General features: G+C 59.2%; 7 protein-coding genes across 7 annotated transcripts; 2 read left to right on the forward strand and 5 right to left on the reverse strand.

Moving 5' to 3' along the window:
* Nucleotides 1-58: 58 nt before the first annotated feature.
* THITE_2110760 (uncharacterized protein) lies at nt 59-1,291 on the reverse strand. Its single transcript, XM_003650816.1, has 4 exons — nt 1,046-1,291; nt 707-963; nt 578-612; nt 59-500 (listed from the first exon to the last, which is right to left on the reverse strand). The coding sequence occupies exons 2-4, from the start codon at nt 883-885 to the stop codon at nt 235-237; spliced, it is 480 nt and encodes a 159-aa protein (XP_003650864.1). The 5' UTR covers nt 886-963; nt 1,046-1,291; the 3' UTR covers nt 59-234.
* A 1,059-nt stretch (nt 1,292-2,350) lies between these two features.
* Nucleotides 2,351-3,696, reverse strand: THITE_2110762 (uncharacterized protein). Its single transcript, XM_003650817.1, has 2 exons — nt 3,032-3,696; nt 2,351-2,889 (listed from the first exon to the last, which is right to left on the reverse strand). The coding sequence occupies exons 1-2, from the start codon at nt 3,421-3,423 to the stop codon at nt 2,604-2,606; spliced, it is 678 nt and encodes a 225-aa protein (XP_003650865.1). The 5' UTR covers nt 3,424-3,696; the 3' UTR covers nt 2,351-2,603.
* Nucleotides 3,697-3,987: 291 nt separating this feature from the next.
* On the reverse strand, nt 3,988-5,359 carry THITE_2110764 (uncharacterized protein). Its single transcript, XM_003650818.1, has one exon. It carries the CDS (start codon nt 4,925-4,927, stop codon nt 4,190-4,192), a length of 738 nt encoding a protein of 245 aa, XP_003650866.1. The 5' UTR covers nt 4,928-5,359; the 3' UTR covers nt 3,988-4,189.
* Nucleotides 5,360-6,199: 840 nt separating this feature from the next.
* THITE_2110765 (chromatin-remodeling complex ATPase-like protein) lies at nt 6,200-10,398 on the forward strand. The gene is made up of 4 exons (XM_003650819.1): nt 6,200-6,555; nt 6,661-6,828; nt 6,884-9,859; nt 9,919-10,398. The coding sequence occupies exons 1-4, from the start codon at nt 6,460-6,462 to the stop codon at nt 10,054-10,056; spliced, it is 3,378 nt and encodes a 1,125-aa protein (XP_003650867.1). The 5' UTR covers nt 6,200-6,459; the 3' UTR covers nt 10,057-10,398.
* Nucleotides 10,399-10,485: 87 nt separating this feature from the next.
* THITE_2110768 (uncharacterized protein) lies at nt 10,486-12,172 on the reverse strand. Its single transcript, XM_003650820.1, has 3 exons — nt 11,872-12,172; nt 11,204-11,801; nt 10,486-11,136 (listed from the first exon to the last, which is right to left on the reverse strand). Exons 1-3 carry the CDS (start codon nt 11,919-11,921, stop codon nt 10,756-10,758), a joined length of 1,029 nt encoding a protein of 342 aa, XP_003650868.1. The 5' UTR covers nt 11,922-12,172; the 3' UTR covers nt 10,486-10,755.
* A 724-nt stretch (nt 12,173-12,896) lies between these two features.
* THITE_2110770 (uncharacterized protein) lies at nt 12,897-16,737 on the forward strand. The gene is made up of 4 exons (XM_003650821.1): nt 12,897-13,553; nt 13,638-13,658; nt 13,733-13,770; nt 13,854-16,737. The coding sequence occupies exons 1-4, from the start codon at nt 13,430-13,432 to the stop codon at nt 16,488-16,490; spliced, it is 2,820 nt and encodes a 939-aa protein (XP_003650869.1). The 5' UTR covers nt 12,897-13,429; the 3' UTR covers nt 16,491-16,737.
* An 878-nt stretch (nt 16,738-17,615) lies between these two features.
* Nucleotides 17,616-22,273, reverse strand: THITE_47417 (uncharacterized protein; the record flags this gene model as incomplete). Its single annotated transcript, XM_003650822.1, has 7 exons — nt 17,616-18,333; nt 18,658-19,263; nt 19,306-19,799; nt 19,929-21,300; nt 21,364-21,462; nt 21,540-21,565; nt 21,695-22,273. 7 exons carry the CDS (start codon nt 22,271-22,273, stop codon nt 17,616-17,618), a joined length of 3,894 nt encoding a protein of 1,297 aa, XP_003650870.1.
* Nucleotides 22,274-23,318: the final 1,045 nt, after the last annotated feature.

Raw genomic sequence — 23,318 nt, forward strand, 5'->3', positions numbered from 1 at the left:
CAGGTTTAACCCTTAGATTAGATAAATTAGGTATTAGGTCCAACTCAAAAATACCATACCGCTGCGTTGCCGGGCTAGCGTCCAACGTCCGGTGCTCTTGAAGATGTCTTTGATGGCGTTTCACGACAGCGGACAGGGTGCCGAGACAGGCGAGGTCCAAGCAGCTGCAAGCCATAGTTCTTTCTCCTAGAAAAGAGGGAACACCTCCGACGCAAAGCCCACGTCCACCCCTCTTTAGAGCACAACAGCAACAGCACCGGCAACGGCAGCCAGGACGCTGCCCGCGTTGATGACCAGGTCGGCGGCGCTGTTGGTGTTGGCGGGTCCGCCGGCGCTGCTGGTCGAGGTGCTGCCGCCGGCGGCGGTCGGGCTGGCGTTCTGGTCTGCGCCGGTGGTCTGCGCCGGCGTCGACGCCGAGGTCTTGGCGGCGGCCGGGGTCGTCGTAGAAGCGAACTGGCTCGCGTAGCCGCAGAAGATGTCCCGCTGGCCGGCGACGTCCTCTGAGAAGGATGGTTAATATGGAGGGGAACTTGGACGGCGAGGATAGAGAGGATTGCCAGGATGTGGGAAGACTTACTCTCCCGGGGGTCGTTGGGGCAGTTGTTGAAGCAGCTGCGCGTCGAGTTGGTGAGTTGCCCGTTGATGCTACTGCGAGACGCCCTTTTGTTTGGAAGGGCGGGGGGAAGGGGATAGATTGACGGCGTACGTGATCATGTTCTGGTACTCGTTGCACTGACACACGTAGTCGGTGTTCTGGCAAGCAGCGAGCTTTGCCTTCTCGCTGGTGAGGCAGGCTTCGACGATGTAGTCGGCAGCGCAGGCACTCGAGGTCTGGGCCGCGGCGGACGAGGCCAGGACGGCAAGAGGGAACAGGAAGGCCTTCATTTTGAACCTCGTGATGCGACGAACTCAGCGAGTGTGGGAGACAGGCGTGGGGTGAGCGAGCGACGGGAGGGATTTCAACTATTCCAGCTAAATATTAATATCTCGGAGCCCTGCAAGACAACACACACGCGGATGGCATAGGAATGGGGAGGTCTCACACAGCAACGGGGCCACAGCAACCAAGCGAGTGTGTTAGGCGGGAATCTGGAGCGAGAGACGCACAGTTCAAGAATGGGAGACCGAGATGGGAAATGAGAAGCAAGCTAGTTCGTGTACGGATACATAGTCGCGCGCCGAGGCAAGGACGTGGCCCGCGCCGTCGTGCGCCCGCTTGGGGAGACAGGGGCTCGTGGGCGGCCCAGATCTCGGAGTGGTAGACGTTAAAGAGGTCCCGCCAAGACTAATTTCCAGCCCTGGTCTTACACCGTCAGTACGTAGCCACCATCGCCACGGGGTTTGCACTATCGCCACGGGTTAGCCACTGGTTAGTTCGCCGGGGGTGCGGGGGGCGGCGCCAGCCCCCCGCTGGTTAGGGTGAGGGTTATGGTTAGGGTGAGGGTCAAGGTTAGGGTGCGGGTTAACTTCGTTTTCTTTTTTTCAATTTCGTTGAGGTTTCGTGAAGTTATTGCGACGAGTTTTTGCGAGTATTTGCGGTTTGTCTTCGTCGCTGATGCTCTAAGTCGTCGCGGCCCCACTTACCCCTTGGCGATGTGTAAAAGCCTGTAATTCTTAGTGTCTTGGCGGGACCTCTTTAACGACGACCCTCGGAGTTGCATGGCCCACTCTCCACTCACATTCTCCGCTTGTTTACTCGTGCCGTTCGTCTTGTGAGCACACTACCTGTACCCGTCTGCAGGCTCGGATTTCTCCAAATTCAACACCAGCAACGAATGGCTCGGACGACTGCCCGTGCTACTTGACTGCATCGCCTGCATCGCGTTCTGCGGGGCGGGAATGGCCAACCTCCGATTGGAGACCGTCCACGAGCTTTGCGTGGGTTGGCGGCTGTCCGACTGCTTTGAACCACCGCAGGCCTGTTCATGTTGGTGATGGCTTCATTGGACAAACCCGTAAAAAAAACAAAATGCGGTCTCTCGCTTGGACCATTCGGTCGGAGCACAGCGGCACCTGATTCGCCAACTGGTTGGCGAGTGGACAGGCCGCTCCTCCCTTACCAACGCAGCCCTTGAATGCCAAGCCCCCAGTTAACATCAATTACACAACACTACGGAAGAGTTACTCCGATATTTGTTCCCTTCATCGCCCATCATCGCCGACCTTCAAGTTCTGTGCGTGATTCAAGCTCTCGATATGCTCAACATCCCAGGAAGTGAACAAGCAAAGCAGTAGCAGCTCGAAGCCAGCAACACCAGATTGCAAAACTACTCGTACGTGAACTCGTCGGCATTGACAGGACCCGCAACGCGATTCGAGACAGACACGACTCTAGTGTAGAGCTCGACACGATCGCCGGGCGCACCTCGCTCAACGGGACTCCCCACCCAGGGCCTGATGCCCGTGTCAAGGGCTGTCTTCGACCGTGATGTGGCCGGGCAGCAGGCAAAATGACCAAGTAGCATGGATCAACCAAGTCCAGAACACCAGCTACCGAGCCCTTGGGGTGCATCAGAGCGGCTCTGTTGGAACTGCATGAAAGCCACATGTGTCAAGGCGATCCGGAAGATACCGTGATTTAGTGAAACATCGCTGCTGTTCCGCTACTGTTCCAGTTCGTGATCCTCCCACGCCGGGTTCCTCATCCCCTCGGCTTGCCTCTTGAGATCCGCGTTTTCCCGCTCGAGTTCCGCAACCCTTCCTTCGATCTCCTCCATCCTCTCGGCAGCCCCGACGCTGAGCTCCTCGATGATCTTAACGAGCCTCCAAAGCCGGAGAATAATCACGATTGACGCGATTTCTTCCACGATGCCTCTCGTGACCACATCGACGATGAAGCTGACCGTGATCACAACGCCATCGAAGCAATGGAACCAGTCGCGGAAGTATCTGCGCGCCGCACAGAGCAGCCGTTCAGCCATCGCGTGCATGCATGCCACCACGGCTACCCAGCAAGAACCGCCCACAGCCCCTGAATTGCCTGCCTGGATTTGCTAAACCCAACTACGGGGGTGGGGCGTCCATAACTCACCTCCAGCCAAAAGCCCACACGGTAACCCCCAGCTCCGCGACGAACAGCGTGCTGAACACGAGCGCGAAGGGGTGCAGGATCTCGCGCGCCCGCGTGACCCACTCCTCGTCCGTCTTGCCCAGGTCGCAGGCCACCAGGGCGACGAACAGGTCGGCGAGGATGGCCGTGACGTCGAGCGCGACGAGCCCGAGGACGAAGTAGTGCTTCGCGCGGGACGAGAGCAGTGCCCTCGCCTGGCTCCGCCGGCGGGCGTAGGTAGAGGAGTAGGAGGGGGAGGGGGCGAAGGAGGAGGCGCGGTGCGTTGATGGAAGAAGGGATGGAGTTGAGCGCGGCTCTTCGTCGGTAACAGCGTCGAGGAGGGGCCGGTGGAGGGCGGACTCGTTTGTTGGCATTGTCGATGGTGGGGTAGAAGGAGACACTGCGCAAATCAAGGGGATGCGGCTGGATTCCTGAGGTAAAGCTCACGACTCTCCTGCATCCACAAAACACATAACAGGAGGATGCTGGTGGTGGTGTGTTCAGCGCCGCTGTCTCCGCTTGTACGGCACCCAATCAAAGTGTGGCAAAAGCACTCGAGGATTTACGCGCTGGGCCGTTTTGTCGTGAATGTACCTGGTTCCTCGAGCGTCAAAGCCCGGCTTTCGAGGGGAACTAAACGTCATTGCTTAAACGCAACGAGACGTATCCCAGTAAAGCCTCCTCATGTACGGAATCCGTAGAACAACCACCAGCTACTTGCCAACAGACTTGCTGAAGCGCAGGAAGCGGCGCGATGAAGATCAAGGGTCTAAGTTCCCATAGAGGCCGAGGCCGATATTGTGGGTAGATTATATCAGGCGCGAGAGCTTTAAACAAGCCAGACCCTACATACAAACCGGGAAAACATTCATGTCGTCTTGCCTGGTATCAGTAAACGCCCCGATATGCTCCTTCTAGGCCAGTCCCGCCTCCATCCGTAGCGTGCCCACGGGGTGTCAAATCCATGTCCTTGTCCTTGCCCTTGCTCCTCGCCTGTCCGTGCCGATGCTGATGCGCTCCTAGGAATGCCATCCAACGCGAGCGAGAATGCTCCCCCATTCCTCCCGCAACGAGACAAGATCCCACCAGTGCTGAGAACGGGAAAGGGATTGTGTGGAATATGCCTCAAGCCAGCCTGCGTCATATGAACCGGCTCCGTTTCCCACCGCCCCCGAACACGTCTTTGCCGTTCCCATAATCCAGGTTGCCCAGATCAAAGATCTCGGCTAGGTTGAGCTTCCGCTTCTGCCCGGCTCCCCTCCCCAGCAACGGCCGTGGCCCTGTCCGTCCATTCCTATTCCTCCCACTTCGCGTCGCTGAGCGACTGCTTGACGGGCCCATTGCTTGCGAGTCGGAGAGGTCGAGGTTGGCTAGGCGTAGGGCCTCATCATGAGGGTAAGGATGTGATGCTTGAAAGGTAAAAGTGTCTTGTGTCGGAACAACGATATCGGCTTCTTCCACTGTCGGGGTCGGTGCGAGGGGTACCGTCGTGAGGACTGGGGGCGCTGATGAATCTCTCATGTGGACTTCGTTCTTGTCGCTCAGACGCTGTACCGGAGCCGGAGCCGCGCGCGGCATCTGCGGGGAGGACAGAACGGGAGGGTCGGATTTATCTGCTTCGTCGTCGCTCTCAAGCGGCGGCGACGTCCCATCTCGCCCCTCTATCCGGTCGGTGACCCACTTGCGCACCCTCTGCGCCTCGCCGTCCTGCAAGCCAATAGCCTCCTTGTCTAGGAACGAAAGAAGATCTTCGAGGCAGTCTTGGTATCCATCCGCGCGCGACTTGGCCTGCGCCGAAGCCGACAGTTTATAGAGCTTCGTCACCGACAGGGCGGCGGCCTTGAAGGCCTCGAGCAGCTCGTTCCCCTCGATGCTCATTGCGGCGGACCAGCGTGGCAAAGCCGAGCTCGATGGCGCGTGACGGCAGCCGTGGAAGGATTTCGGGAGAGACTGCCAGTTTCTGGCCGGAGATATTGGGTTTGCTCGTCGTCGAATGCGATGGAAATACCGCGGTGACTGGGCGGCGTGGTGACTGAGGGGTTTTCACTAAACCGAGAAGAGCCAAGCAGTTGATGTGGGCCAGAGCGGAGCTTCGGAGCAACGTGGACACGGTCTGGTCCAAGTCTGGAGCAGGGCAGGCTTGGAATGAAGACCGAGCTGCTACCCTCTTTCTGTGGCGTTAGAGGAAGCGAGAACCACATGCGTTTTGCGTCCAGAATCGACGGCGAGCTTACGTGCTTTGCCGCTTGTGGTCGAGGATGCACGCTCTCGGCACGGTGTTGGCAGTGCTGACTTGGATTAACAACGGATCAACGTTAACCTTATTGACGAGTCGAAGCAGCTCAGCTTGCGATTGGTTGCGGTGGATCTGGGATCCTTGTGCCTGATTGGCAGGGGAGGTTGGTTTTGACTCGTTTAACAATTCTGTGGAGGACTGTGGAAGGTCCGTACCAAGTCTGTGACCGTTTTGCCGACTTCGCTTCGTCTCCTCCAACGGCCAATCATCCAGTTTGGCACCTGCGATGGGAATACTTTGATCCCAGAACGCTAGAAAGAAGGGAACGAAGCGTCAAGGTATCCCAAGAACCAGATCATGCTAGCAGTGTAGTTAGAACCTGGCGTCAGGTCATAGTGGATGGTTGTGAAGCCTGGTTGCAAGCTTCGGCAATAAAGCGAGAGATGACAGAAAGATGAACAACCGGTCTCGTTAGCGTCTTCTTCCGTATCTTGCTCATCATGTTCTGGTAACCATGGTCGTTTATGGTGTGGAAGGAGTCACAAGCAGGTATAAATGTTCCTGACCAAGGCGCCGGTCCACCAAAACCGTCATGCCTTCAGTTCCAAGCGGGCAGGCGGCCTCCGCTAGTTACAGGGAAAGCTTTCGTCTGTCTTGAAGTGACATGCTAGAAACTGTGAGAAAAGCGAGGCTATGAAGGTATGTCTCCGCCGCTTGTAAGCCATGCCCTTTCTCACATGTATTCTCTGTGTCCCCGTTGTCCATTGCTGAATTGGTCAGTCACAGATTATTCGGTAACTTCGGGCGCAGTCGTAACTTGGTCCGGTTGCAGGGGTTCTCCAAATTCTGTAGCGATGGCCTGCCCATTAACACCCTCCGCCCCGCGGCGGCTCTGATTGGCTGATTGGGACGCGGTTTGGACCTTTTGGGGGGTTCCTCGACCTCAGAATTTCCCAACTTGCTTGCACCCACCCATCCGCAGACCGTGTTCTCCCCAGCCTACCTTGTTCCTATCGCGAATTGCAGCCACGAGGCGTGCAATTATCACCAGAGTCTACCGGAGTCCTTGGAGACATTTGCTTATCGCGTGAGACAGCTTCGCCCGCACGAGCGCGTCTAAGTCGTCTAAGTCGCGTTCCCCTGCCAAACCCTCGGCGAGGGCACCGCAGCCGACATGGCTCCCCGTTCGCGGCAAAGCGGCAACGACAGCGACGCGTCGATGCCTGATGCGCCTGTACCCACCCACACTTCCCAGACCGTCGACGATATGGTAAGATCCCTTCTTGCTCCTTTCTCGAGATATTGGTGGCGATGGCTGCTGTGTCCTGTTCTGTAATTGTGGCAAAGCGGACCAACTGACAACTGATTTGCCCAGGATGTCGACGAGACCCCCGACTACACAGACTCCGACACGAATCCAAATACCACTGCCAGCAGTGTTGCCGGCGAACCCGTCATCGATGGCCGCAAGCGGCGCTCAGAAGCCAACCAGTTACGTCGTAGTATATTTGGCAAGAAGCACGACAGGCTAGGCGAGTCAAAGGTGAGAGACGGTCTCCAAGTGGTTAATGAACGGCCCGCAGCTCACGCTTCGATAGGAGGATGACACACTTCGTCGATTCCGTTACCTTCTGGGTCTCACCGACCTGTTTCGCCACTTCATCGAGACGAACCCGAACCCCAAAATCCGCGAGATCATGGCCGAGATCGATCGCCAGAACGAAGAGGCAGCCAAGCAGAAGAAGGGCGGCGGTCGCCAGGGCGGCGCCACTAGCGAGAGGCGCCGGCGGACCGAGGCCGAGGAAGATGCCGAGCTGCTCAATGACGAGAAGCATGGAGGGTCCGCCGAGACGGTCTTCCGCGAGTCACCTGCCTTCATCCATGGCACCATGAGGGACTACCAGATAGCCGGCTTGAACTGGCTGATCTCGCTGCATGAGAACGGCATCTCCGGAATCCTGGCCGACGAAATGGGCTTGGGCAAGACCCTGCAGACGATCGCCTTCTTGGGTTACTTGCGCCACATCATGGGCATCACGGGTCCGCACCTGATCACAGTTCCCAAATCTACCTTGGACAACTGGAATCGAGAGTTTGCCAAATGGACACCCGAGGTCAACGTGCTCGTCTTGCAGGGCGCCAAAGAGGAGCGTCATCAGCTCATCAATGAGCGGCTCGTGGACGAGAGCTTCGATGTCTGCATCACCAGTTACGAGATGATCCTCCGCGAGAAAGCCCACTTGAAAAAGTTCGCGTGGGAGTACATCATCATCGACGAGGCGCACCGTATCAAGAACGAGGAGTCATCGCTGGCTCAAGTGATCCGCATGTTCAACTCGCGGAATCGCCTCTTGATCACCGGCACGCCTCTCCAGAACAACCTGCACGAACTGTGGGCGCTCCTCAATTTCCTACTTCCCGATGTGTTTGGCGATTCGGAGGCTTTCGACCAGTGGTTCTCGGGCCAGGACCGGGACCAGGACACGGTGGTTCAGCAGTTGCACCGAGTCCTCCGGCCTTTCCTGCTTCGCCGTGTCAAGAGCGACGTGGAGAAGAGCCTGCTTCCCAAAAAGGAGGTCAACGTCTACGTCGGCATGTCGGAAATGCAGGTCAAATGGTACCAAAAGATTCTCGAGAAGGATATCGACGCCGTGAATGGCGCGGGCGGGAAGCGCGAGTCCAAGACGCGGCTGCTTAACATCGTCATGCAACTGCGGAAGTGTTGCAACCACCCCTACCTCTTTGAGGGCGCTGAGCCGGGCCCGCCGTATACCACTGACGAGCACCTGGTGTACAACTCCGGAAAGATGCTCGTCCTCGACAAGCTGCTGAAGAGGCTGCAGAAACAGGGCAGCCGCGTGCTCATCTTCTCTCAGATGAGTCGTTTGCTGGATATTCTGGAGGACTACTGCGTGTTTCGGGGTTATAAGTACTGCCGCATCGACGGCAGCACCGCGCACGCGGATCGTATCGCCGCCATCGACGAGTACAACAAGCCGGACTCGGACAAGTTCATTTTCCTGCTGACGACGAGAGCCGGCGGTCTCGGCATCAATCTGACGACGGCCGACATCGTTGTCCTCTACGACAGCGATTGGAATCCGCAGGCTGATTTACAGGCCATGGACCGAGCTCACCGCATCGGCCAGACGAAGCAGGTGGTCGTCTACCGTTTCGTGACGGACAACGCCATCGAGGAGAAGGTTCTGGAGCGCGCGGCCCAGAAGTTGCGCCTCGATCAGCTGGTCATCCAACAAGGCCGTGCCCAGGTTGCTACCAAGGCCGCTGCCAACAAGGACGAACTCCTGTCCATGATCCAGCACGGCGCAGAGAAGGTGTTCCAGACCAAGGGCGCTTTTGGAGCGCTTGCGGAGAAGGGTGGCGAGCTGGACGACGACGATATCGACAAGATCTTGCAGGTTGGCGAGACACGCACAAAGGAGCTCAACGCCAGGTACGAGAAGCTTGGCATCGACGACCTCCAAAAGTTCACGTCGGAGTCTGCGTACGAATGGAACGGAGAGGACTTCGCAGCGCGCAAAAAGGATATCGGCATCAACTGGATCAACCCTGCCAAGCGTGAGCGCAAGGAGCAGATCTACTCGATCGACAAGTACTACAAGCAGGCTTTGCACACCGGCGGCAGGACAGCCGAAGCGAAGCCCAAAGCGCCCCGGGCTCCGAAACAAATACCGGTCCACGACTACCAGTTCTATCCTCCCAGACTCCGTGATCTCCAGGACAGGGAAACTGCGTACTATCGCAAGGAGATCGGGTATAAGGTTCCGCTGCCCGAAGGCGATGACGAGAACTTGTCGGAACGCGAGGCCGAGAGAGCCCTCGATCAGCAAGAGATTGACAACGCCACTCCTCTCACCGAGGAGGAACAAGAGGAGAAGCAACGGCTTGCTCAGCAAGGATTCGGCGACTGGAACCGCCGTGACTTCCAGCAGTTCATCAATGGCTCGGGGCGTTACGGGCGCCACGACTATGCGGGTATTGCAACGGAAGTCGACAGCAAGACCCCCGCAGAGGTTAAGGCGTATGCCAAGGTGTTCTGGCAGCGGTACACCGAAATTGCCGACTACGCCAAGTACATCAAGATCATCGAGGATGGCGAGGAGCGGATGCGCAAAATTGAGCACCAGCGCAAGATGCTGCGCAAGAAGTTGTCTCAGTACCGCGTCCCCTTGCAGCAGCTCAAGATCAATTATTCCGTGTCCACCACCAACAAAAAAGTGTACACGGAGGAGGAGGACCGATTCTTGCTCGTGCTTCTCGACAAGTACGGCGTGGATTCGGAGGGCATCTACGAGAAGATCCGGGACGAGATCCGGGAGAGCCCGCTCTTCCGTTTCGACTGGTTCTTCCTGAGCAGGACACCGACGGAGCTCAGCCGTCGCTGCAATACTCTTCTCACGACCGTTGTCAAGGAGTTTGAAGACGTGAACACCACCAAGCCGAACGGTGTGCACGGAAAACTCAAGCGGGAGCCGGACGATGATGAGAACGACGAGGACAGCATCCTGGGCTTGGCACCGGCTAAGAAGAAGTCCAAGGCGCAAAGTGTTAAGGTGAGAATCCTGGTCCCCAAAACTGACCTGAGGTTGCCTGACTGACAAACCGGGCACAGAATAAGGCTCTCGACAATGTCAAGTCGGCAGCTGGCAGCAAGGCCAACTCGACATCTCCCTCGCGGGCGTCCAGCGTTGCATCGACAAACTCGAATGCCGCTGGCTCAAAGGCCAAGTCCAAGGGCAAGAAGAAATAGATGTCAGGCAAAAAATGATGGGAGATGGGCCTGGAGTCTGGGGCTGGGATTGAACGGGGCTGGCGGTCTGGCATACTGGGTGGGCGACATTTTCTTGACTCTGTCCAGACCAACGGTAACTCTTTCGCGCTGGTGGCGCACCCGCTAGCCGCATCGTCATTGTGGATGGATCTCTGTTATGGGGGGCTAGATGAACAAGGGGAAAGGGCGTTTGGGGTATTTTTTATTGATTTGTAGTCGTGAGATGCTAGAGCGGCAAACTGAACACGTTTTTGATAGCCTCGGTGCAGTGCGTCCTCAAAGCTTCTCCCCGGGTGGTGAGGAGTAATGTGAAGTAGCCTTGCACATTTGGGGAGTCCCCTGCCATGGGGTGGGTTATCAGTCAAGTGGCTGTTCGGCACAAGAAAAAGGAACCGCACGAGCACGGAAGATGTGGTACAACTGAAGACAAGCCGATGTAGGGTATCCACGTCCCAGCGGATATGGGGAGCAAGCAGACCGAGCTACACGAGCGAACTAGAGTACCTGAGCAAAGAACCTCATTTTTCTTCCAAGGAAAATGGGAGCAAGTACCCGTTTTTCCCTCCTCGCCCCTTGATCCGCCAACCCCAAGTTTATGTGTCCCTGAAAACGCCATTGTAAATGCCCGAACCGTCACCGCCAATCCTCCTCATCTCCACGTCCTACCGACTACATAAATCAAGCGCTGGCCGCCGCCGCCAGCCTGTTCTGCCGCTCCCGCTCCACCTCGTACATGAAGTCGAAGTAGCCCTTGTCGAAGTGGTGCACGCGCACGTAGCCGTCCTCGCCGCCGCTCGCGTACCCCTTGCCGGTCGGGTCGGCGGCGACCGTGTTGAGCGGGCCGAAGTGGCCGCGCACGCGGCCGATCTCGTCCTCGAAGATCTTGTGGTAGAAGCGGGCCTCGAACTTGCCCTGCCGAGCCGCGGTCGTGGTGACGTCCATGGCGGCCTGGCCACCGCCCAGGATGACGAAGTCCTTCTTCGGCGTGATGGTCGCGCTGTTGAGGGGCGTGTCGGCGGTGTAGGTCTTGAGGACTTCGAGGTCTTTTGCGGTGATGAGCTGCAGGGGCTTGTTAGCGGTGCTCCAATGTAGGTAATTGATGCGGGTTGATCAGGAGACAGCGTACTTTGGCGGTCTTGTCTTTTGACGACGTGATGAAATATGTCCGGTCCGGTGCCCATTGCAGGTCGGTAATTGGCTGGTTCAGCTCGTGGATAGGGATGTTGTAAATCAGGTCGCCCGTCTTGCCGTCGTACTGTGAGACGGAGCCGTCCTCGTGACCAGCAATGATATACTTGCTGAGGTAGCTCCACCCGGCAACTGTCGCCTTGCTTTCCTCGCACACGATCGTCATGGCCTTCTCGTCGGCCTGCTCAGCCTCGACATCGACCTTGACATCCAACACAACGATGGTGCCTAGATGCCCCATGCGCTTCTCCGTCACGCCCAGCAGCTTGGTTCCATCCTCGTTGAACTCGACCCGCTTGACGGCCGTCGGGAAGTCCCAGGTCTTGAGGCACTTGCCCGTCTTGACGTCCCAGAGCCTGATTGTGTTGTCGGCCGATCCTGAGGCGAGGATGGTGGTGGTGGGGTCGACGTCGATGGTCCAGATGGCACCCTGGTGGCCGCGATATGTGCCGAGCCGCTCGCCGTTGTGTGCGAACCACACGCAAATTTGCTGGTCCTTAGAGACAGAGAAGATGAGATCGCCTTCGCGGTTGTATCTGCAGTGACAAGAAGGCCAGGTCAGAACCGAAGATCGATCCGCTCGCGGTTATCTGGGGGGCAACGAACTTGATCTGGGTCAGGGCACGCTCGTGGCCCGCCAAAAGGATGGGCCTCATTCTGGCGGATTCAGGGGACAGTCGAGATTTGGAGACTTGTTTAGGTGTCGCTCAGGAGGAATCTCGTCGTCGTCTGCAGCGAAGTTGCAGGAAATCGGCACCGGAGCGTCTTTGACAGCTATTGCGGGGCACTCGTTCTATTAGGGAGCGTTGCTCTGCTCTGCGACGGTTTGATTTGGATGCCAGTAATTTTTCCGCAGATTGTGCGTGGCGCCGATATGGCCGCCCGAAGCCGCCGCGGGGCGATTGCGTTGCCCCACCACGCCTGACCCACTCATGGTCCCTGTGCCTGCTGTGGAGTCATCAGAGGCGCTCTGCAGCCAGCGATCGTTTTAGTTACCTGACCGCCTTCTTTTTCCAGACAATGGCCCATGCGCGCTTGTCATGACGCCTGTCAGAAAGAGTGCCTCGCCAACGGCAGAGATCGAAGCCAAGCTCTTTGCTCTCGAGAGCAATGCTCTGAAAAAAAGAAGGCATCAAACTATGCTGGCTCTTTGCACACGTGTCCAAACACCTCAAAGATCGGCCGGCGCCCGCTGCAACGCTTTTGCATCGTAGCCTTTCCCTTCCCGGCACGGCGGCTCAGGGCCGGGCTGGGTCCGTGTGAGGCTGCTGGGTGATTTTTCTGGTCCCGGCCGGCCCACGCACTCTCTCGGCCACCTTGACGTTTTCCTTCCTTGACACTGGGTCGCCCCTGGCCAAAAGCGCAAATGCACTCGCCGGAGAAGACTCGGAGAGTATGGCTGCTTCTTCTATTTTATTGCTGTCTCTCCGCCTCATCGCAAGTCGCGGGCTGGCCGTGATAGAGTCAGTATACTCCGTAGCTTGCTTTCTCTTCCTCGGATCCCCGATTGCTGGTCGACGGAGCAGGTGACTCAGCAAAGCAAAGCACTCCCTCCACCAGGGTCGCCGGCCCCTAAGGTATTATTTACGCAAACGGTCGAGTTGTGATCCTCTTGTGCAACTCTCTGCCCACGTTTGAGGACCAATTGGCTCGTTTTCGGGGCGGTTGTTGGCCGTGGGAACACCGGGACTCAGCGGCAGGATTGAGGCGCACCGGTCGAGTCACAGAAGCAATGACCCTCTCACGCCTTGTCCAGAGGGCTTCGCATCCGCCACTTACACCGAGGACAAGAAGCCTTGCGCGACCCTCGCTGCCAGCAAGTCAGCTGCACTGGAAAAAGCCGATATCGAGAAGTACCACTCGAAGTATATCGATTGTCCGCACGGCAAATGCCAATGCTGCAGCCACGCGGGCAGCAGCAGCACGTGAGTCAGGGGAAGTCAACAGCAGCGCGCGACAGGTCAGCAAGCCCGACTTTTGGCGGCTTTCCTCGGCTGGCGCGTGCTGCTCCGCTGCCCCGCGCCGTCCCCCCACCCGCGAGGCTCCAATTGTTTCCAGCCCAAATCTCAGGGGCACCAGCAGGAGGAGTCTCCCCGGTGCCTTTTTGCATCCTTCCGCCCTCGGCCCCGCATCCGCTCTCAGGGCGTTCTCCAGCTTGGCAGCCATGGCCGCGACCAAGATCGACGGAACGGCAATTGCGCGCAAGGTGCGCGAGCGGCTGCAGGCCGAGATCGCAGAGAAGAAGGCCGCCAACCCGCGGTTCCAGCCATGCCTCAAGATCATCCAAGGTGCGTAGGCATTCCGCTGTCAGACGAAAGAAACGAACCCGTCAACAGCCGACATTTGTGACTAACGGACTGCCAACGCCGCAGTGGGTGATCGATCCGACTCGTGTAAGCCCCATTACCCCGCCATGGCACGGCCCCGGGACGCGGGACGCTGGACGCTGATGCCGGATGCCCCGCAGCCACCTATGTGCGCATGAAGCTGAAGGCCGCCGAGGAGGTAAGTGGCCCGCACAGGCACAGAGCTCGGTGGTGTTGAAATGCCCGGCAGCCAAAAGGCTAACTCGCAGATCTTCCGTCTAGTGCGGCATTGCCTGCGAGCTGATCAAGTTCGACGAGGATGCCACCGAGGCCGAGCTGATTTCCCGCGTCGTCGGCCTCAACAACGACCCGTCGGTGCACGGCATCCTGGTGCAGTTGCCGCTCCCGAAGCATGTCTCCGAGTACAACGTGACTTCGGCCGTTGCAAGCGAGAAGGATGTCGACGGCTTCGGCGCCCACAACATCGGCGAGCTGGCCAAGCGCGGCGGCCGCCCGTTCTTCGTCCCCTGCACTCCCAAGGGCGTCATGGTGCTTCTTCAAGAGACTGGCGTTGAGCTGGCCGGCAAAAATGCCGTGGTCCTCGGGAGGAGCGACATCGTTGGCAGCCCCGTCAGCTATCTCCTGAGGAATGCTGATGCCACAGTCACTGTCTGTCACTCCAAGACCAAGGACCTGGAGCAGTACCTCAAGAACGCCGATGTGCTCGTCGTTGCCATTGGGAACCCCGGCTTTGTCAGGGGCGAGCAACTCAAGCCGGGAGTTGTTGTCATCGACGTCGGGACGAATTACATTCCCGATGCCACCAAGAAGTCGGGCCAGCGTTTGGTCGGCGACGTCGACTTCGAGTCGGCATCCCAGGTCGCCTCTCACATCACCCCGGTCCCGGGCGGTGTGGGCCCTATGACGGTCGCTATGCTACTCCAGAACGTTGTCGATGCCGCAACGCAGTCCTTTGAGGCGGAAAAGCGGAGGCATATTGTACCCTTGCATCTCAAGCTCCTGGACCCCGTGCCTTCGGACATTGCCATCTCGCGGGCGCAGACCCCCAAGCCCATCACCCAAATCGCCAACGAGATTGGCATTTCGGCGTCAGAATTGGAGCCCTACGGCTCTTACAAGGCGAAGGTCGACCTCAGCCTCTTGACGCGCCTCGGCCACCGTCGGGATGGTCGTTACGTCGTGGTTACGGGAATCACTCCTACTCCTCTCGGCGAGGGTAAATCGACGACGACAATGGGTCTTGCCCAGGCGCTCGGCGCTCACGTGGGCCGTCTCACCTTCGCCAACGTGCGGCAGCCCAGCCAAGGCCCGACGTTTGGCATCAAGGGCGGCGCCGCTGGCGGCGGCTACAGCCAGGTCATTCCTATGGATGAGTTCAACCTGCATCTGACTGGCGACATCCACGCAATCACGGCCGCCAACAATCTGCTCGCCGCTGCCATCGACACACGCATGTTTCACGAAAGCACCCAGAAGGACGCCGCCCTCTACAGGCGCCTCGTCCCGGTCAAGAACGGCAAGAGAACGTTTGCCCCGGTTATGTTGCGCCGGCTGAAGAAGCTGGGCATCGACAAGACAGATCCCGACTCGCTGACCGAGGACGAAATTCGCCGCTTTGCTCGCCTTGACATCGACCCAGACACTATCACTTGGCGGCGCGTCCTGGACGTCAATGACCGACACCTGCGCGGCATCGTCATTGGGAACGCACCTACCGAGAAGGGACACAGCCGCCAGACCGGCTTCGACATCTCCGTGGCCAGCGAATGCATGGCCATCCTTGCGCTGAGCACCAGCCTGGGCGATCTGCGGGAGCGCCTCGGCAGAATGGTCGTTGCCAGCTCCAGAAGCGGCGAGCCCATTACCTGCGACGACATTGGCGCAGGCGGCGCGCTCACTGCTCTTATGAAGGACGCCATCAAGCCCAACCTGATGCAGAGCTTGGAAGGCACCCCCGTCTTCGTCCACGCGGGCCCCTTCGCCAACATCAGCATCGGTAATAGCTCAATCCTGGCCGACAAGATGGCGCTGAAGCTGGCCGGCACGGAGCCGGATGAGGACCACGCGTCCAAGGCTGGCTTCGTCGTGACCGAGGCCGGCTTCGACTTCACCATGGGAGGTGAGCGCTTCTTCAACATCAAGTGCCGCACATCGGGTCTCGTCCCGGATGTGGTCGTTGTCGTGGCTACTGTCCGCGCGCTCAAGGTCCACGGCGGCGGTCCGGCCATCTCTCCAGGCGCGCCTCTCGACCCCGTATACAGAGAGGAAAACGTCGAGATCTTACGCAAGGGCTGTGTCAACCTGGCGAAGCACGTTGCCAATGCCAGGTCGTATGGCGTTCCAGTCGTGGTCGCCATCAACAAGTTCGCGACCGACACCCAGGCTGAGATTGACGTCGTGCGCGAGGAAGCCATCAAGGCGGGCGCTGAGGACGCAGTCCTGGCCAACCACTGGGCCGAAGGGGGCAAGGGTGCTGTCGACCTCGCGCACGCTGTGATTGCCGCCGCCGAGAAGCCCAAGAACTTCAAGCTCCTTTACAGCCTTGAGGGTACCGTGCAGGAGCGCATCGAGAAAATCGCCCGCGACATGTACGGCGCCGCCGCCGTCGAGTTCAGCGAGCTTGCTCAGAAGAAGGTCGATACATACACGCGCCAGGGCTTTGGCAACCTGCCCATCTGCATCGCCAAGACGCAGTATTCGCTCAGCCACGACCCGGAGCTCAAGGGTGCGCCGACGGGGTTCACCGTGCCGATTCGGGACGTCCGTATGGCTGCCGGCGCCGGCTACCTCTACGCTTTGGCCGCCGATATTCAGACTATCCCGGGCCTGCCTACTGCCCCGGGGTACCTCAATGTCGACGTCGACGCCGAGACAGGCGAGATCGAAGGCTTATTCTAGGGGCAATTAAAGCAGGCAAGGCATGCCTTGCACACTCAATCCACCGGTGTAGAGTTTTTATGGCGTTTTCTGTCGCGGGGCAGGGCAACCCTATAGAGGCGGCAGTGCGACTCAACTCAGACATGTGGTGTGCGTGTTTTAACACATGGCGCTGGAGATACCACAGGGAGGGGAGAAGAGATAAAAGCAGCAGGCGTTCTAATCGATTGTCTATCTCTACCTAGTACCATGGTGAATAGAATTCACTGGTTCCACGTTTGGTGAAAAAGATATCTCCCGATGATCCTGGTAGATGTAGATTGCGAGCGAATCACACATAAACTCGAGGTGGTCTTTCTTTCTGACTCATCCAACCATTTCGTCTGTGATTCCCCTCATTATGTCCTTGTCTATCATTAAGTCTACTCTTCTTCTGCTCCCATCCCTTCGTTGCCATGATAAAAGTACATGATGTGGTTGCAAAAACTCTTGAAACAAATAGACAGTACATAGAATTACAAGTTAGAAACCGCAAGTTGTCTTGCTGGTGGAGAGAAATGAATACACAAAGCAGTAAACAAAATATCCAAATAATTAAAAAAAAAGAAAGAAAGAAAAGAAAAAAAGAAGAAGAAAAAAGAAAAAAAAGAAAAAGAAAATAGAAAGCGAATAAGAGAGATGGAAGAGAGAAGAGCGGAAAAAAGCGAAAAAGCCGAAACAGGGAGTATCCCCCTCCCTTTTCCCCCTTTCCCAGACGAAGCGAATGAAGGGATGCTTTCTGCTTTGAAAGCGACGCAAATGAACGAACTCAACCAACCCACCATCCTTTTCTTGATGCCCAAGGTATCATGTCGCATGGCCCCCTACCCAATATAGAACAGCAACATTAAGGAAACAGGAATATCCGCCTATATGCTCTAACACAGGTCCCTTCATTAACTCCTTGGTTGGTTGAAAGCGCTGGAAACGAGTGGAACAAGAGTGTGGCCACGGAAACGGGGGTCGGAAGAAGTAGCCAAGGGAAGGAAAATTATGTGAGGTGGCCTCTGCGTGTAAGTGGCCTGAGGTGCGCGGATGAGGTCAGGCGGGTGGGGAAGAGTTCTCAAGCAGGACGCCGCGGAAGCGTACGTCCGTCCGTCCGTCCTATCAGAACCACTTCCACCCGACGCCCTCCTCCACCTTCCTCAGCACGCCGACGGCATCCACGTACAGCCGGCACCGGGTGCCGGGGCAATCGTTCTCCAGCCGGCGGCGCACGAGGCTCACGACGCCGATGGCCTCGCGCCGCCCCCGCGCGCGCAGCACGTCCTCCGGCCGCGCCCCGTCGGCCGCGATCATGCGCAGCCAGGCGACCGCCTCCTCCTCGCTCGCCGCCACGCCGGCGCCCGGAACCGCGCTGCTGGGCCGCGACGGCGGCGACGACGTCGCCGCCGGGCTGCTCGCCCCGCTGCCGGGGGTTCCGGCTGCCGAGGAGCCCGTGGCCGTGGCCGTGCCGCTGTCGCTCCGCAACCTGCCGACCTGCTGATGCTGATGCTGGTGCTGGTGCTGGTGCGGTTGCTGGGCGGCGTCGGGCCGCCCGTGGTGGCCAAAGGCCCAGCAGATCAGCGCGCAGACGTACATGGCCCAGTAGTCGGATATGTCGGTGGCCCAGGAGGCGGCCGGCTCGCCGAAGACCGTGGCGGTGCCGTGCTGCTCGAGCTGGGCCTGGCAGTCGAGGAAGCTGACGATGGCGCGCGCCGCGTAGGTGACCGCGCGCACGACGCTCAGGTTGGCGAGGTCGCTGTTGTTGCCGCCGCCGCTACCGCCGTTCGGGTTGGTGGTGGTGGTGGTAGTTGTGCTGCCGGCTGTCATGCTCACCCACATCCTGAGGCGCTTTTGGTGCTCCTGGAAGCAGGTGGCTGGCAGAACTTTTTGGGAGAAGACCCAAGAGTCGCCGCCTACGGCGAGGAGGTCGCGGAGCGGGGTGTGGTGAAGAGCGAGATACGTGTTGGCGATGGGGCAGTGGCCGAACAGCGCCTCGATGCGCTCCTCGGCGTTGAAGCTATGAGGATTGTCGAGTTGGGGTTGGAGCTGCAGTTGGTGATGCTGGTGGGGGACAGAGGCATGCTGGTTTGCGTGAATCTGACTGCTAGGGTGGTGGGCGTGAGGGTCCATCTCTGGGCCTGGCGAGTTGTCCGCGGAGACCGACGCTGCCGGCGCGGTTCGCTGACGGCGCGGCAGTCGGGCGGCGAGCACACCGAGAATGAGCATGCGGTCGATGGGAGGATACGTCATCAGTTCATTGGCCGTGAGTTGGTCGACGGGCGGGACGTGTCTTGGTTGGAGCTCGCCGGGATTGGCCGCCAGGATGGCTGCCCATTCTTCTGCCGAGGTTGCTTCCCACAGCATACGGGCGGAGCTGAATACGGGGATCGGCTCGAACGAGGCGAAGGCCTCGACCTCGCTTTCGTGAGCACGCCGCTGCTGATGGTAGACGGCAGCGTGGCCATCGGCAAACAGACAGGCGGCAAAGAGGCGGCGGCGTGATTCGACATCGATCCAGTTCTGCCATCGCTCCTGGATGGAAAGGTGCTGTTGATTCGCGGCGAGCAGCACGTGGTCCCAGCCGTCCGGGTTCCGGTGCATGACCTGCGGGGTTGAGACACGTTGTGAGTACGCCTGCCGGGGAGCCTGGGAGAGAGGAGCCGCAAGAGAAGGAGCGGGCGCTGGGGCAAACGCGGGGCTGAGGGGATCGGGAGCAAAGAGAGAGGACCATGACGGTTGCGCGCGGGAGTGAGAGTTCGAAAAAGCAGAACTAGAAGTAGTAGTAGAAGTAGAACTAGAAGTAGAAGTAGACGCAGGCGTCGGCGTAGACGCGAATAGAGGAGGAAGATTAGGATTAACATTACTGCCCAAGGAACGGGGAATATCGAGAATCAAACGCGAAGAAGATGCCGAAGAGGGAGAAGGCTTCCCAGAAGGCGAAGAAGCAGACGACCGGAGACCGGAGGACGGGAAATTGCCCCACGGCGTGCTCTGGAGCGGGCTCAGATGCCGCAGAGCGAAAAGAGACATGTTGTTGGTGGTTGGCGTCACCAAGTCACCGGGAGAGGAATGGGAAGATGGGGGGGAAGAAGCAGAAGACCGGGTGGCGGGATCGACGAGCCAGAGCCCGCTGCCCTCGGCCGCAGCTGAGGACGGCGGCACAGGAAAGGACAGCGAAGCACTCACCCTCGAAAACAAGGACTCGAACTGCTTCGACGGTCGGGTGACGGCCTTGTGGCCGCGGAAACGGGCGAAATACTCGCACAGGAGGATGGCCTGCATGGTCTGGAGGCTCCATTGGGGCACCTATCGCCGCGGAGGGGAGGGAGCTTGTCAGCACGGCATCACGAGCAAAGTAAGTTGGCAAAGGATAGAAGGGTCGGAGGAGGGAGGTAACGCTAGCGGTGTTGGAGCAGAGGAAGCCCCTTCACTCACCCGTTTCAGCTCCTGCCAGGCGAATTCGTGCAGATCGTTACCCCTGTTGCGGTCTTCCCTGCTGCTAAAGTACTGCGTGGCCACGGCGGCCATGGCGCAGCTCAGCACGTCGTCTGGAGCGGCCTCGAAGGACTGCCGGTGGACAAGCGGTAGGACTGGGTCGATGGATGCCCAATAGACTTCCAGATAGCGGGGGATGGCGGCACGGATGTGTCCTGGCAGCGGGACGGTGATTGAGATTGGCGTCGGCATCGCACAGCCGCCTCCCATGGCCAGGTCGAGTTCGGCGACGACGTCGGCGCCGTGGCCGCCGTGGTCAGCCCCCGGGCTCGCAGTGATGCCGCTGCCAGCGCCGTACCCGACGGCGATGCCGCCTAGCAGGTCCAGTCCACAGATTGCAGCCTGTGGGTCCATTAGATCTTGGTGTGCTTCCATCATGGCTCCTTTCCGACGATCGAGATGGACCATCGGGTCCAAGCGGTCCGGAAGCGGAGGGGCTGACACCACAAGGGTCTCGTCCGCCCGGCCCCGAGAAGTTGAGACTGAGTTACTGCGCTGGTCTGGGTGCTGGCGGGGGTGCGGGCGGACGGTGCCATTCGAGGAGGCGCTGAGAAGAGGATGGTGCTGGCCGGGCGTCCCAGGAGAAGAACAGCCAATGGATGAGGGCACGTTGAGCAAGCCAGGGAAGCTGTGCTCTGACGGCGGCGCGTCCGTGTACGAAGATTTGATAAATAGCGAGGACTGAAAGGCGGGCACTCCCTCAGCTCCGGGCCCGGGGCTCTGGAGAGCCCGCGATCCCGAGCCGGGATATGGCGGGGGTCGCTGCGAGGCGGTCCAGTCAGCGGTCGGAGACCGTCGCCCCTGTGTCCAGGGGCGCGAACTCCTGGGTGCGTCAGACGCCGGAGTCGAGTAGGTGCTGTCTGACGCCGACGATGGCCACGTGGATGCGTCATGCAGCTCTGGCAGCTCGGTTGGCTGTGCACTCGGAAGCTGCAGGCCGTGTGTGTCCACAGAGATGGGGTGCGGCCCCGTCCTGGGTTGGTAGTCCCTGAGATCGCCGGAGTAAGGGCCCGAGAGCGAAGCCGGGCGAGCCGGGTTAACAACAGAAAGCGTCGGGGAGAGCGTGTAGCTGCCGGTAAAGGCCTGGGGGGGAGCTTCCGCCGCCGAGTTGGGCAGCTGTGAGAAGCCGGGCTGGCTCACCGCTACGGCGCTGTTTGTCGGTGGCATGTCTGTTGTTGCCAAGGGTGAGGCGGTCGGCCGGGGCCCCGGCGTCCGCGGCGAGTGCTCGGTTTGGAAAGGGAGCGCTGCTGGAGAACGCCTAGGGCTACGGCGTGGGGACCCCGACTTGGACAAGTCGTCGCCGTCATGCTCACTACACCAACTCATCAGCATACACACGACACAAACAAACCTCAAAAGGATCCACTGGACGTACTGCTTCTGCTGATGGCGCGCCAACAGGTCGGGTCGGTGGAAAGCTTTGTCACAGCCGGGGCATTGGAACTGCGGTGTTCCGTGGCCTAACTGATGACGCCTGGTGTAGAGAAGATGAAGCGTCAGTCCAGTGAGCGTGGCATCGCTCAGAGAGAGGGCATATATGGTGAGACTCACCTTAGATGCTCGGCCCGGGTGAAGGTCTGCCGCCTTCGGTCAGCACGATAACAGGACAAGAGGAAAAAAAAAGCAAAAAGAGGAGAAAAAGAAAAGGACAATAAGGCAGAAAGCATGGGTTCCAGATAAGGAACAAGCGGAGCGTCTTCCCCTACCTTGGGCGGCCTGCAGATGTCGCAGACATGGACGGGCAAGCCTTTCTTGGCCTTGCTAATTCGTCCGGTCTTGGGCGTGATTCTCGCAGCGAACGTAGCTGCCGCGGGATGGGTAAGCATGGGCCGCTGTAGACCCGCCCGCATCGACGATGACGAGGAGGAGGGGCCGGCTGGGTCATATCGTGTGTGATCCATGGAGTCGTTGCTTGCCGTGCTCTGGCGCCGCTTCGCCGGCGGCCGGGCAGTGGACGAGGACGAGGACGAGGACGAGACGGTAATAGTATCTTCCGTCCCAGTGCCTGGTTCCGCCCCTGATATGTCGGCGGTCGACCTGGAAACTCGGGAAGAAGCACTGCGCCGTGTGGTCTGGCGAGGGGGGGCGGCCTGATTGATAGCTTTCTCGGCAGTGGCCAGACCGAGGCGGGAACTAGAGCGCGGGTTGGACGGGGCCTCAAGGAGCCTCCCGGCGGCGCCGGCTGTTCTGGTTGCGCGCTTGTCCCTCTTGACGCTATGGGGAGCCGATCGACCATCGGTCTGGTGGTCGTCGGTGACATCCATTATAAAGCTGAGGCTAGCCATGGTGGGCGGCAGTCTGTTCCTCAAGTTGGAAGTCGGATGCCAAGTTGGGACTACACAGCCCTGTTGGACTCCTGAAACGAAGGGAGAGGTAGCAGCCGATCTTGGGAACAAACACGAAAAAGGAACCAGCACCAAGTCGGCAGGACACGCAGCGCACGCGCGGCTGCAGCAGCACGCGCAGGGCGGAGAGCGTCAGAGAGGAAGCTGGGCATACGAAGACAGAGTGACAGCTTGGGAGTGGAAGAGACAGGAAACGCGCCTCAGCCGAGCCAGGGAATGGGTGTGCGTGGTGGGGAGCCAGGAGACGCAGCAGCAGAGCGGCGGCCACAGTGCCGGGCCCCGAACAACCGCGTGCTGCCGTGTCCGTTGACGATGGGCACCGACAGCATTCTGTCTGGGGTACAACAAGCGCGGCACGGCTGCGGCGCTGCTATATTCAGACGGCCCACAGGCCTCGGCCGCTTCGCTGCGAGCTAGCGCAAGGGCATGGGTGTGGAATGGCAAGAGGATGGAAGATCGAGCGTGCGAGTCTTGGCCGCATTGCAGGAGAGGCTTAGTGCAATGATGGATTCCTCCCTCGAGGATAGGGCAGCTCCTGCAACCCCCTGTCAGCCCTCCGGTGCAGGGGTAAAAGCCAAAGGGGGGGTAGCGTGCACTACCACACTAGTCTCCGTTGGGTTGAATAACGGACCGGGGTCGTTGCGCTGTGACGATACCGCTTTGCCAACGTCGAGAGCGCGCCGATGCGGGCGCAGGGAAAATCGAAGGGTCAAGGACTTGTTCCCGTAGGTACCTCGCAACGACAGACGAGAGGAGGCCGGATGGAAAGTAAGGTAGATGGACGAGCAACTAGCGTAGGGAGTTTCGAGCCTTCCAACCCACAACCCACTACCCACAGCTTACCCGACCCCTTGCTAGTGCAACGCTAGGCGTATGTCTCCTCTAGCCGCGACACGCAAGATAGCCGCGACTCTCAGCCACCCGTACCACCTTCGAATAGGCGCGGATCTTTCAACTGCCGCCCATCGAAACAGCTGACCCAGGG

Source organism: Thermothielavioides terrestris, chromosome 1, assembly GCF_000226115.1.
Source record: "Thermothielavioides terrestris NRRL 8126 chromosome 1, complete sequence".
NCBI lineage: Eukaryota > Fungi > Ascomycota > Sordariomycetes > Sordariales > Chaetomiaceae > Thermothielavioides > Thermothielavioides terrestris.